This window comes from Mustela putorius, unplaced genomic scaffold (genome assembly GCF_011764305.1).
Source record: "Mustela putorius furo isolate JIRA1106 unplaced genomic scaffold, ASM1176430v1.1 tig00537255_pilon_pilon_pilon, whole genome shotgun sequence".
NCBI classification, from domain to species: domain Eukaryota; kingdom Metazoa; phylum Chordata; class Mammalia; order Carnivora; family Mustelidae; genus Mustela; species Mustela putorius.
The window spans coordinates 1,406,171-1,421,118 of record NW_025422394.1 but is presented as its reverse complement, the minus strand read 5'-3'; the positions used below and the strand labels follow the sequence as shown (position 1 = coordinate 1,421,118).

Here is a 14,948-nt window from a genome sequence, read left to right as displayed (position 1 = left end):
CCAGAGAATTTAAAATGGAGAGGGTCTTGTTTAATGGAAAGCAAGTAACTAAATATATAATATGTGTATATATATATAGTTACAGTTATATATAATATATGGTATATATATAGTTACTATTGTCTTATATATTTTTTATATATTAGAGCATACAATATATACAACATACACAGTAATTACTTTTGTCTTTTTTTAAAATTTATTTTCAGCATAACAGTATTCATTATTTTTGCACCACACCCATTGCTCCATGCAATCCGTGCTCTCCAGAATACCCACTACCTGGTACCCTGACCTCCCACCCCCCGCCCCTTCAAAACCCTCATTGTTTTTCAGAGTCTCTCATGGTTCACCTCCCCTTCCAATTTCCCCCAACTCCCTTCTCCTCTCTAACTCCCCATGTCCTCCATGCTATTTGTTATGCTCCACAAATAAGTGAAACCATATGATAATTGACTCTCTCTGCTTGACTTTTGTCTTTCCTGTACTGTTACCATGTTCTCAAAATTAAAAAAAAACATTTATATTTAATTTTCTTTACTTTTATCCTTTCTATACTTTGTTTTCCTTACTAAGCTTTTTATAGGAACTATTTTTATTAGGCTTCTGCCTTGAGAGACAACTTTACAAAAAGGGTCTCTTGATTAGCATTTTCATGGGATACAAATAATCCATACTCTGTATCCATAGACTTCTCTCCAAATTTCCTTTTACATTAGTTTTTCCCATCTAGTTGTTTACAAGTCCCTTACTGTCTGGCCAAACCATCAGCCATTACCCATGAATTGGGAAAGTTTCATACCTCAGGCCATCATCCCATGTTTGTATGTATAGTATTACTTTTAGTTTATTATTTTGGTAGGGATTGGAGGATCCAGGAACTTCCACTTGTCCTTTTTTAGTACAGTAATTCTTACTGAATGGGTTAGGAAGCCAGTGTGGGTGTTCTGTCAGTTGCTTGAGTATATCTATTCCAACCATATACCTAGAAACTAGAAAAGTGTCTCTGGAATAGATCCAGAATTCAATTGGACTGACTATGTGGGTATTTAAGTCATAAATCTATTTGCCACATGGCTTCCATAATTTCCCACCATGATCTAAATACAAGGACTAGCCTTAGGTCAGAACAAGTGGATAGAAAGACTCAACATCATAAAGCAGTTAATTATGACACACACATAGGTGACCATGTTGATGGTCAAAGATCCTCCCTTGCAGTGCCAATAAATACTCTTGATAAAATTGGATATCAATATGGAAAAATGGATCTTGACCCTTACCTAATATGCACAAAAGTAAGTTCTAGATGCATCCATAGATCTTGAAATGAAAGATAAAACAACAATGCTCTTAGAAAAAAAATAGAATTTTTATAATTTGAACATAGGAGATCTAGGAAAGATTTCATAAAGATTTTTAAAGAAATTTATTCATTTGAGAGAGAGTGAGAGCACTAGAAGAGGGGATGGTCAGAGGGAGAGGGAGAAGCAGACTCCCTGCTGAGCAGGGAGCTCAACATAAGGCTCAATCCTAGGACCTCAGGATCATGATTTGAACTGAAGGCAGACGCTTAACCAAGTGAGCCACCCAGGTCTTCCTAGGACAGATTTCTTAATGGTACACAAGATAGTGTACAGAAAGGGCCAATCATAAAGGAAAAAATGATAACGACCATATTAAAATTAAGAAAGCGTTCAAAAGAAGGATTGAGAAAGTGAAAGGGAAAGCCTCAAATAGGACTTGTGTCCATAAAAGAACATCTACAAATTAATAAGAAAAAGCTGGGCCACCTGGGTGGCTCAGTTGGTTAAGTGTCTGCCTTTGGCTCAGGTAGTGATCTCAGGGTTCTGGATCAAGTCTCACATCAGGCTCCCTGCTTAGCTAACCCCCCTTTCTCTGTCTGCCTCTCTGCCTACTTGTGATCTCTTTCTGTCAAATAAATAAATAAAAATCTTAAAGAAAAGAAAAAGGCAAGATGACCAAAGAAAATGGGTAAAAGATGTGAACCCAAAAGAGCACATCTAAATTATAAGGAACGTTGGTCAGATTCACTAGGCATCAGGGACATGCAAATTAAAATCATAGTGTGATATACACCTATACACACACATATCAGAATGACTAAATTGGAAAAGACTAAAGGCCAAGTGTTGTCAAGATTTGAGGCAATTTGAATTGTCATGTATTTTCTGATGGGATTGTAAATTGGTAAGACCACTTAGGAGATTGTTTGACTGTAGATACTAATATTTAAATACACACGTACTTTATGGCCCAGTAGTTGGCATGTGCCCCCAAAAGGCACACATGTTTTCATTAAAAAACAGGAAAATATTAGTAATAAAAATAATGAAAACTGATGAGCAGAAAACATCCCAGTGAATTCTCAGAAGTGGAAACCTAACTCTGCATTGGTCCATCTCCTCATCTCAACCTGTTACTTTTTTTTTTTTTTTTTTCACGATTCTTGGGTTTTATTTAACATCATGTCCATGACCCAGGGCCAGCTTGGAATCCAGAGTCAGGGCAGGCACACAGCCCGTGGCTCACCAGGCCCCCTGTTCTGCAGTCCACCCTGTGCTGACAGAAGCCAAGGGGCCCCCATAAAGCAGGCGTGGGACTCAGCTCACTTACAGGTTTCTAGAGCCCTTGTGAACAGATTCCCAAAGCAGCCGCTTCTCCCAGAAACTCGGCCCCCGATGGTGGGTGGGTCAGAGTGGTCAGGTTAGGGTGGGCTCCTCCGTGCTGTCTCCTTTGGTTTTGGCCTAAGCTTGTTCCAAACCCTCTCCAGGGCCACTTTTCCCATGCAGAAGGTGATGGCAAAATTACGCTGGTACCAGTCTCTGTTATAATACATGTGCTTCAGAAAATTTTTACTTAAAAATTCCTTGTAGAAGTCAGCCATTTCTTCTGCATCTAATGTTGCTTTTTGGCCTGATCCAGCTCTGGGTTCCAGGCCTCTAGCTTTCAGTCTCGAGCGAATAAATTCTTCTTTCTCCTTACGAAATGTCAAATTCTGGTTTGCCCAGAACTGTTGGTTCCATTCTTGTGTTTCTTGTCTTAATTGTCTTAGCTTCTGTTCCAACGGTGATTCGTTTTTGGGGACGTAGAAGTGAACGGATCGAAGGTTTGAATGTTTATCTGGGGGTCCTATCCAATCATGGCAAGATTTTCTTGGAGGGCAGAATCCTGAGACCGGGCCGGACGCAGTATCCCTGCGCTCCGCGCCGCGCTCTGGGGCGAGCTGACAGCCGGACCCCGCGAAGGCGCGGCAGAGCGGAGGGACAAGTACCCTCCTCGAGGGCCGCAGAGCACGGCAGAGCCGCGACGGCGCGAGGCTCAACCTGTTACATTTTATCACATTTTAAATTTCTTATTCTGACCTGCTCCCTCCATATAGCAATACTCCTAGAGTGGAAATTAAAAATATTTTATTGAGAATGCTAAATAGTTGCTGAAAGTTTCCTGCCAGATTCTGTAGTGACTAACTTCTCAATATTTGCTGTTCATTTGATCTTTCAGAAAGACAATTTCTTTTGCTGCCTTGCTGTATAGCCCCATCTAGTCTTCATGTTATTTCTTGTTGTTGTTGACTGTCAGGCCAAATCCTTTCAGATTTCACTGTATATCAGCACACGGTACGTAGAGATTGCACTTGCCCCCAGTCAGTGCACTAAATTTATGGTTAATTTCCCCTGAAGGATCTAACAGATAATCACGCATATGTTCTCCTTTACCATGAAGGCATCCAAAACCCACTGCTCAGGTTTTTGATACTTTGAACCAATGTATCCATGATATGCTACAAGTCCCAGAGTACACAGTACCACCACTAAAGTTCTTCTTGTCTTCATACCCGTCCTTTCCTGCTTTTTCCCTTGACACAAGCATGAAGTGTAGCTAGTAGAACTCTACTTTCGTGATTATCATCACTGTAGAGCGTGTACTCATAAGCCTTCTGTTTTGTGGCTTTAGAACTCTCTTTTTTTAGCCTTCTTTACTTTTTCCTCCATCTTGAGCCCTAGCAGGTAGTTTTCCTTGGGGCACCATTTTTCTAATCACTTTATGAATGCTGCTTCATGGAGAAGGTGAACAGAGAACTGTAAAGCTATTTTGAGATGTGGGAGCTGGGGCATCAGCTGTGCTCACTCATTACTTAAATGACTCATTTCAGTTCACCAGTTTTACGAAGCATGCGATACAAATTTGTGCTTCAGTAAACTTGTAAGTTTCAGCATTTCAAGAGTCTGCTGTTTTGAAGTTGAAATATTAATTAGGTTTTCCCTTAGTGATCTATCACTCTGATTCATGTTGGTATTTAGTGGAATCCCAAGATCATTCATGAACAAAAGAGACAGGTACTTTGAAATATAGGAGTCCAAAGGAAGACTAGAGCCCCAGTAGAAAATGAGAACCATTATTTCTCTTAGGATCTGCTTTACTTATGTTACGTGCTATTTCTTTGGTTCACATTTATTAAGTGCTATTTCCTTGAAGCTGTCTCCCATTTCTACTTAGACCAAAGGATCAGTCATGTTTGCTTTTCTTCACTTTTAGGGCTTGATCTTAGGCTCCAGAGGAGACTGGGTTTACATGACCTCCTCTTGTGACATACTTTGTAAGAGGATAATATAGCCAGACATAGGTATAGCTGTGAAATAATTGAAGTATGTCATCCATGTCCACAATTATGTTCCTTGTGCCTGGCAGTGTTTCTTTCTCTTCCCATTTTTTTCAGTAAGTACAGTTTATCAGGACATACCTCTGTTCAGAGTACTGAGTCATTTTGACGGTCAAGTATTTTGTTATGGGGAGAGCACAGTTATCATCTGCTAACGGAACTGATATAAAAGGGGTTGATTCTGTATTACTAGGTCATGGTTTCATATGTGAGACAAAATGGGTAGTAGGATCAGAGCATTTCTGCTTTTTCATTTATATATTCTAAGAAAATTCCAAAAATATAAGTACATTAAGATTTCTAACTCACCATGTTTTAAGCCAGAGGTCAGCAAACTTTTTCTATGAAGAGCCAGATAATACATCTTTTAGTACATGTCCTGTGGCCTCTGCTGAAACTGCTCAGCAGTGGTAGCCCGAAAGCTGCAGACACGGTGTGTAAACAGATGGATGTAGCTGACTTCCAGTAAAACTTTATTTACAAAAACAGATGGCAGGGATATTGGCCAACAGACTGTGATTTGCCAACCCCTCCTTTAAGCCCAAGATAACCTATTCTCTTGGGTGGTTCTAGTTTTATTTCTCCCAGATTGCTCTAGTTGCCCTAAAGAGAAGTAGTGTGAAAGGAAATAGAGTGAGTGTTCCACAGCATAGGGACGTAATGACATGCAACACTGTGACATTTTAGGCCTCATCGGAAGTTAGTCATCTGCTACCGAGTCTCCATCTTAACTTTTGAATGAAAGTGATGTCTAGGGCTACATTTCTAGTCCCTGTATATGACTTCTAGAACTGAAGACAGTACGTACCCAAGGGAAGACAGATGCCCCCAAATTGTACTCACCATCTGGTCAAACACAGTGGGAGCCAATTGTCTTTGAGGGCAAGGTGTGAACACCTGTTCTTTCTTGCAGATGGAGGATTTACTGCTTCAGGTCTCCGAAGGTGTGTTTGCCTACAGCGATGCAGCTAAGCCTATTTTTATAGCTTGAGCAAATACGTCCTCAAGTTGGGCTATGGTCGCTGGATTGATGACTCAAGAATGCTGAATTCCCATGTTGGAGTCTGACCAGCAGTTACATTGTTCTGTATCCTGCCTGCTGCTCCCTTCACAGATAATTACCAGAGGCTAATTTACAGATGCCAGTGGGAACGGAAATAGAGTGAATGGCTGCCCACAGAGCTAGGAATTGGATTTTATCAGGAGTCATGAAGAAGCACATTGCTTCTTGGTAAAAAAAAAAAAAAAAAAAAAAAAAAAAATCCAGAAAAGTGACTAGTTAAGAAATACAACAGCAAAAGAGTTATCTAAAGGGCAGTGCAGTTTTGAAGCATTGCTTTAGTGTTAGACAACCTGAGTTGAAACCCTTACTGCTCCACCTAAAAGGTGAAACCTTGGCTGAGTTCCTTAAATTCTTTACATCTCAATTCTTTCCATGCAATATCAGTATGGTGGTAGAATCAGTTCCAGGTTGTGAGGATTACATAAAATAAATGCATACAGAACATTTAGGTAACTATTTGAAACATGGTAAATGATCAATAAATTTTAGCTATTCTAATTCATATCTCCAATCAAGTGTTTACTCTTAAGTTTTTTTTTTTATGTTTTTAATGATCAGGAGTAAGTATTTTTACTTTCCTCATTTATTTAAGGAGATTTCAAGAGTAATTGATTGCTTACCTTACAGAATAGAAAACATTCATGAATTTTTTTTTTAAAGATTTTATTTATTTGATGGAGAGAGATCACAAGTAGGCAGAGAGGCAGGCAGAGAGAGAGAGAGAGAGAGGAGGAAGCAGGCTCCCTGCTGAGCAGAGAGCCCAATGTGGGGCTCGATCCCAGGACTCTGAGATCATGACTGGAGCCGAAGGCAGAGGCTTTAACCCACTGAGCCACCCAGGCGCCCCTCATGAATTTTTTAAAAAAGATTTTATTTACCTATTCATGAGAGACAGAGGGAGGCAGAGGCAGAGGGAGAAGCAGGATCCCCAAGGAGCATGAAGCCTGATGTGGGACTTGATCCCAGGATTCTGGGATCAGGACCTGAGCTGAAGGTGGACACCTAACCCACTGAGCCACCCAGGTGCCCTGAGATTTATAAATTTAAGTGAATTGCCCAAGGTTAGAGACTGATGGAACCAGAATTAAAATCTACCCACTGATCCTCTTAATAATATAAAACTTCCCAAATTTGAGTTGGCTTAGAACTGATTGTTTTTGCTTCAGTTTAGTTCTTCTACTATTCCACCAATCTTAGCATCAAAATAAATTTATAAATGGAATGCACATAGGGAAATTCTATCCCTCTTAGTTTTTGTTTTTGTTTTTTTATAAAATGAGCAGGTTGGTATACAGAGATGATCCCTATGATATTTTCTAGTTCTGGAATCCTAAACTAAAGGTTTTATAGAGAAACTCATCACTGAGGTGGAGTTATGGTAATAGGTAGGCCATGGTTGACCAATGTCATTGTTTTCAGGAGGGCACTGGCAATGAGAATTCAAGATGGATTCAGGATTGCAACTATCATCAGAACAGAGGTTTCCTTTTTGTATTTGATGGTTAAGACGGACTACCCTGGAATTTGTATCATGCTGGTATAAGGGATGGACCAGGGATTTTAGAACTTGAGGGAAACTTAAAGCATCTAATGAATCCGCTATGCGGATAAGTGTTTTTTAAAAAGCGAACAATTACTTAAATTTATTTTTATCTTAGAAATTTTGTCACATTGGTTCTCCAATTAACAATGAAAATGATATGATTTAAAATTCACTTTAAATACACACAGACCCAGGGCACCTGGTGGTTCAGTTGGATAAGTGTCTGATTTTGGGTCAGGTTGTGATCTCCCCATCCTGGGAGGGAGAGTCAGGCTCTTTGAGCCATGGGGAGTGTGCTTGTCCCTCTGCCCTTGCCCCTGCTCTCTCTCTCTCTCTCTTGCTCTCTCTCAGATAAATAAATACATAACACACACACACACACACACACCTTATTTTGCCAGTTACATCTCTCAGTGTCCAGGGTATTTAAACAGAAACTACTTCATGTTTTAGGAGGAATTTAGTGATTGAGCTGAACAGAGCTACCCAGTTTCCTAACTTCTAATGTGATATTCAAATCACTAAATTAAGATAATCTTTTTAAAAATAGCATGGGGAAAACAGCACAAATATTTAGCAAGACACTTATAGAGCTGTTTAGAATTATTAGAGCTGGATATTCATGAATTTAAATAACTGAATAATCTAATATGAAAGTTATGTTGCTACTGCTTATAAGAGTAATCAAAGCTTGGGATAAACATTATTCCTTGATAGATCTCAAAACCACCAGATTTTCAGAGATTTAGTTTTGGGGTAATTATCTCAAAAGATGAGTAATGCTCTATAATGTGACATACACTAGACTATAAAATAAGATGCATAAGTAACCCAAATTAGGCAGTTGATACCCAGATGATAATGTTCTATGTTGGAGCTTGTCACATTCAGGCAATACAGTGTTAAGTGTTAATATAGCATTTAATGGTTAAGAAAGTGGGCTCTGGAATCAGACTTCCATTTTTTAAAAAAATTAATTTATTAATTTAAAAAATTTTTTTAAATAAACATATAATATATTTTTATCCCCAGGGGTACAGGTCTGTGAATTGCCAGGTTTACACACTTCACAGCACTCACCATAGCACATACCCTCCCCAATGTCCATAACCCCACCCCCCTTTCTCCCAAACCCCCTCCCCCCAGCAACCCTCAGTTTGTTTTGTGAGATTAAGAGTCGCTTATGGTTTGTCTCCCTCCCAATCCCATCTTGTTTCATTTATTCTTCTCCTACCCACTTAAGCCCCCATGTTGCATCACCACTTCCTCATATCAGGGAGATCATATGATAATTGTCTTTCTCTGCTTGACTTATTTCGCTAAGCATGATATGCTCTAGTTCCATCCACGTTGTCGCAAATGGCAAGATTTCATTTCTTTTGATGGCTGCATAGTATTCCATTGTGTATATATACCACATCTTCTTGATCCATTCATCTGTTGATGGACATCTAGGTTCTTTCCATAGTTTGGCTATTGTGGACATTGCTGCTATAAACATTCGGGTGCACGTGCCCCTTCTCAGACTTTCATTTGATTTTGTTCTTGCCCCTTACTGTGTGACCTTCAGTAAAGTACTTGACCCATCTAAGCCTCAACTTCCTCATTGTGAAATACAGAGTACCTGTGCCTGTTCCGTAGATGGTACTGAAACAATTGATGTAATTATGTGGAATCTGCTAAGCACACTGTCTACTAAGTGCTTTGTGGTTTTCTTAATGGCTCCTTAGTTTTTGGAGAAAGATTTACAGCTCCCTGTTTATAGCAGCCTTCATACACGGAGCGGCAGGGGGCTACAGCATATCTCTGCCCATTCTATTGATTGTGACAGTCAGAAGCCCGGTGAGCAGTAAGTAGGGGATTGTCCTTAAATGCACTGATCAAAACTTCTCAAGTTCGCACCTTGAAATAAGATGCTTTTTATTTGATTTTTGTAAAGTGTAACATTCACTTCTTGGCTTTGGTGTGTATTTTAAATAATCTACATTTGCCCATCTTTTTTAAATTACTCTGAATCTCTGACTAATCTCAGTAGAGATATGTATTAGCAAATTAAATCTGATGGAAATGATTTATCTTTTTGGAATTTAAGCTATAGAGATTTCCTCATAGATTATTAACTTTCTGGGAGAGAAACTGTAATATGAACCACTAGAAATTGAATGTATTTTTGTCTATTTATATAAAGAAAGATAATCGTTTTTTAAACTTTTCTACTTTGGAAATTTGGATTAAAAATTATACATTATTAACTAATTTACATACTATAGTAGGGATAAATTATTGTTTTAGTTTTTATAGAAAATCTGAGATAAACTTGTAGTCCTTCAGAGTTGATATAAATATGTCATCTCATTGTACTGGATTGGAATTCCATTTTGGGAGTAGATGAGAACTTCTCTCATTCATCTTCAGAACTGGCAACAATGTATGTAAAACAAAATATAGGTGATAAAGAGAAATTTTTTTGAGTTAATTAAAAAGATGTGAAAGCTGTTTACAGTTAATATATACAATACAGGGGCGCCTGGTGGCTCAGTGGGTTAAAGCCTCTGCCATCAGCTCAGGTCATGATCCTGGGGTCCTGGGATGGAGCCCCACATTGGGCTCTCTGCTCAGTGGGGAGCCTGCTTCCTCCTCTCTCTCTGCCTACTTGTGATCTCTGTCTGTCAAATAAATAAATAAATAAATAAATAAATATATATATATATACACACACACACACACACAATACAAATGGGTTAATATGTGTGGGAAATTAGAACAATGTCTGGCATGTAATAGGTCCTTTATATATCCTGGTGATACTGTTATTATACTAAAGGAAAATGCAGTTAAATAGTAGAATAAGAAAAAGAAGGTTTTCTAAAATTTAGTGGGTAAATTTTGACTTGGTCTTTGATAACACTTAGCAAAAGTTGCTATTAGAATAAAAAAAATTGTAGGGTCCTAATTACTGAGTGTAAGTGCTGGTATACTTACCGAGTTTGATATTTTTTATATGATTGAGGAAATGAGCATGTACCATTTATCTTTCAAAGAATTAACAACCCATGGGGACCCCAAAAGATAGCAAGTATATTCTGCTCTTCACTGTGATAGGTTATTTTATTTGTTAAGTGTGGGATTTCTGGCTGGCTCAGTTAGTAGAGCATATGACTTTTGATCTCAGGGTTGTGAGTTGGGCATGAAGCCTACTTAATCAAAAGGAAAAAAACACAACACATTGTTTGTTCAGTGTAACCATAGTTGACAAACTTACTGAATCCATACACCAGGAGTGTGTAACATGTTTGAGAATTTTGGCAGCTAGACCTGTAGGGATTTGACGTTCTGTCTAGTACGTGGTCAATATAAAATAGTTTGTTTTCCTAACACAACTTTACAATTGCTATTTATTTATTAATTTAGTTTTAAAAATGATTTTATTTATTTGAGAGAGAGAGTACTAACAGGAGGGAGGGTCAGAGGGAGAGGAAGAAGCAGATTCCCCACTGAGCAGGGAGACATGGGGCTCCATCCCAGGACCCTGGGATCATGACCTGAGCCAAAGGCAGATGCTTAACCGACGAGCTGCCTAGGTGCCCTGTGATTGCTATTTAATATGCAAGAGGCAACAAACCTGGTAGAAGTGATTCTTAGCATTTAGGTAGTGCTTTAGAGTACACAAAGTGCCATCACTCATACTGCCTCGTTTTCAAGAGACAGGCTGTACAATTTCGGTTTCAGCTGTGATTCAGAGAAGTTGCTCACCCCACATCCAGCTCGTGGGAGAAGCCCGAGATGACTGCTCTTTTTACCTCATTACAACTTGTGAGCCACCGTGCTTAGATGCCTGGCAGCCACACCTACAAACAGTAACAACTTTAAATAGTCTCATGTCACTCAGTGACTTTTTCTGTGCTTGCTTTCCACTTGAAACCACAGGGCAGATACTTGAACTTCCTCCCTTAGTATCATCGGAGGATGGAGGACTGAAAGCCTGGGGAAGTGGAGAGCAGTGCCCACTCCCTGCCCCCACCTTCCCCATTTTAAAAGAATGCATTGGCGTCCAGGTAGAACATGGGAACGTTAAGGAAGGAAGTGGCAGACTGTTAATATCTATAAAGTCCAGGAAGCTGCCAATAAGGCAGATATTGCATTTTTTAATAGGATGGTCATTTAATGGGAACCTTTTTGTGGAGTCCTCTGCAGCCACCATTTATGTGTGTTTTTTGAACTTCCCAGTCACACAGGCAAGTCAGGAGAGCTGTTCTTGGCTTCCTAGCAGTGACTTTGGCCACTACCTCATTTACTCTTAAGAATGACGCTAGAGTTGTCACTCGTGTTGAGGACCAGTTGGATACACTGAGAAGCTTGCTCTCCCCTTATTCGGCTAGCTGTGGTTGCACTCTCAGTTTTGCAGAAAATCAAACTGTAGTGCAGATAGTTCGGTAGGACCGTTGGAGATAAGTGGCAGAGTCTGGAAAAACTTAATGATTATATATTACTTTGCTCTTACAGAAGCCACAACTCGGGAAAGCAGGGTCTCTGAGTCAAGGAGTTCTAGAAATGTTCTTCTTCTTCTGTAGCTTCTTAGACCCTTTTCACTACAGGCAGCTCCTTCCAGAGTCTCTATTTTTTTTCATTCTTTTTTTGACACTGCTTTCTATCTTCTTGCTGTTGTTTGTTTTAATTTTAATTTTTTAAAAAAATTGTTATTTAAATTCTAGTTAGTTAACATATAGTGTAATATTGGTTTCAGGAGTAGAATTTAGTGATTCATCACTTACAACACCCAGGGCTCCTCACAAGTGCGCGCTCTCACCCATCTCACCCATCACCAACCCACCCCCATCAACCCTCAGTTTGTTCTCTGTAAGGGCCTACTTAGCCAGAGGGAGCCATTTTGTTGTTTATGCAATAAACTTAGATTGACCCTGCCCCTCCCAGAGGAACTTATTTGCAAAGCCCAGATACAAGGGTGGGTCAGGCCAGGTAGAGACATCCAATCAGTGGGGTGCGCATACTGTCTCCCTAGCTACCAAGGAGATTGGGCCCCGCCTTATGCCAGTTCTGACCAAGGTGATTGGCTAGTTCAAATATCTACTAGGGTGAATTGTAATTCAATTGGCCACGGTGTGTGACCTAGCTTGACTCTGTAGTTTTCTCTGTGTGTTACAATCTCATTGGCCACCTGTGTGTAGCCAGGCTCAACCACATGGCCTTTACTCTATAAAAGTTAGTCTCTGAGGCTGAGAGGGGTCACCTCTTTGTAAGAAAGAGGCCCTGACTCGTCAGTTTGATTCTCGATGCTTGGCACGAAATAAAGCTTTGCTTGACCTTCGCTTTGTATCAGTCTCGCTCCTTTGATTACGGACCCTAACATTCTCTATCATTAAGAGTCTCTCATGTTTTCTTCCCTTATTTTTTTTCTTTCCCCTATGTTATCAGTTTTCTTAAATTCCACATTGAGTGAGATCATATGGTATTTGTCCTTTATTTGGTATTTGTCTTTTTCCGACTGACTTAGTCTCCCCTCTTATACTATATTAAAAACCATTTTTTTTCACATTTTCCCATTGACTTGATACAAAAAGTACATCAGTTGTCTTATAGAATTTCCCCATTTTGCTTTTTTGTTTGTTTGTTCTCTTCATGATGTCACTTAGCTTGATCTGTTGTCCCTTGTATTTCCTCATAGGAGTTAGTTTAGAGGACTGATTAGATTGAAGTTCAGCTTTTTGGGCAAGAATATGACAAAAGTTGTTCTGTGTGTTTCCGACTGCATTTTATCAGTAGGCACACGACGTCTGGCTGTTCCTGTCTGAATCTTTAAAAATTCAGTCTGAGTCCACAAATAGCTGGCTAACACTTCGGACTTCACTGTTCTTACCCACTTGCTCTCCACTTAAAGTGAGGCATGAGCCGTGCTAACCAGAGATTTCAAGTGATACGAACCTCCACTGCCAAAATGTGCTTTGAAAAAATGGATTTGAGGCACCTTCAGTGGAAGAGGAACATATATAATTAGATCATCAAAATATTGTAAGGAGGTTGTGGGTGGCAAGAGGATGGGAAGTCACAGTGGGACATGAAGATTGACCTGCTCCGTTTCCGACCTGGGCCGGTTCACCCCTCCTTGGGCAACCTGGTGGTCCCCCGCTCCCGGGAGGTCACCATATTGATGCCGAACTTAGTGCGGACACCCGATCGGCATAGCGCACTACAGCCCAGAACTCCTGGGCTCAAGCGATCCTCCTGCCTCAGCCTCCCGAGTAGCTGGGACTACAGGCGCGGCGCCACCGCACCCGGCTGGCATGAAGATTGAATGGCAGGTGGAAGCTGGAAGGTGATCTAGTCAGTTTCTATCCCTTACAATGTCCATAATTTACTGAGATGAAGCACACAAAGTTGCTTTAATCTAGTTGTATGTGTCAAGTTCTGTCATACACGTGGCTTTGTGAGGGCTATGGGAGCTCAGCAGAAGGAATTACTAATTTCTGACAGGATAAGGAATTCCTCAGAGGATATGATATTCGAATTGGATTTGAAGAAGGTAACCGGGTTTCACTGGGTAGAAAGGAGAAGAAAGAGAGTTCCAGTCTGTAGAAATAGCTTGAACAAGATTCAGACGTATTTTAAAGTGTACGATGTATTCAAGGAATGGCAGGAGTTTGACTCTCAGGAAGCACATAATGCATGTCAGGGGGGGACATGCCTCATTTTATCATGCTTCACAGGTTGTGTGTTGTTTATAAACTGAAGGTTTGTATGACCCTATGTTGAGCAAGTCTCTTGGTGCCATTCTTCCAACAGCATTTGCTCACTTTGTGTGTCTGGCTCACATCTTGGCAATTCTCACAATATTTCAAGCTTTTTCATTATGACTATATTTGTTATGGTAATCTGTGTTCAGTTATTTTTGATGTCTCTGTTATAATTGTTTTGAGGCACCATGAACCATGCCCATTTTAAGATGGCGAACTTAATTGATAAGTATTGTGTATGTTCTGATTGCTTCATTGGACAGCTTGTTACATCTCTCTCCCTCTCTTTGGGGCTTCCTGTTCCCCAAGACACAACAATATTGAAATGAGGCCAATTAACCCTGACAAGGGTCTCTGTATATTCAAGTGAAAGGAAGAGTTTCATGTCTTTCACTTTATTTTTAAAAAAGATTTTATTTATTTGACAGAGAGAAAGATTATAAGTAGGCAGGCAGAAAGAGGAGGAATCAGGCTCCCTGCTGAGCAGAGAGCCCAATGTGGGGCTTAAGGCGGGGCTCAATGCAGGGCTCGATCCCAGGACCCTGAGATCATGACCTGCACCGAAAGTAGAGTCTTAACCCACTGAGCCACCCAGATGCCCCTTTCACTTTACTTTTAAAAAAGATTTATTTTTTTAAATTTCTATTTATTATTTTTTAAAGATTTTATTTATTTGAGAAAGAGAGCACAAGACAGGGTGGGAGAGCAGAGAGAGAGGGACATGCAAACTCTGCACTAGCGTAGTACCTGACGTGGAGCTTGATCTCAGGACCTTAAAATCATGACCTGAGCTGAAATCAAGATTTGGATGCTCAACCAACTGGGCCACCCAGGCCCCCCTTTTTTATTTCAGAGAGAGCGAGAGTGAGAGAGAGTGTACATGCGCACACATGAGCAGAGGGTTGGGCA

The 14,948-nt window shown here is 40.1% G+C and overlaps 1 protein-coding gene across 1 annotated transcript; it reads right to left on the bottom strand.

The window, feature by feature from the left end:
• Nucleotides 1–2,444: 2,444 nt before the first annotated feature.
• Nucleotides 2,445–4,788, bottom strand: LOC101671042 (cytochrome c oxidase assembly factor 8-like). Its single transcript, XM_045073779.1, has 2 exons — nucleotides 4,766–4,788; nucleotides 2,445–3,347 (listed from the first exon to the last, which is right to left on the bottom strand). Exons 1-2 carry the CDS (start codon nucleotides 4,786–4,788, stop codon nucleotides 2,729–2,731), a joined length of 642 nt encoding a protein of 213 aa, XP_044929714.1. The 3' UTR covers nucleotides 2,445–2,728.
• Nucleotides 4,789–14,948: the final 10,160 nt, after the last annotated feature.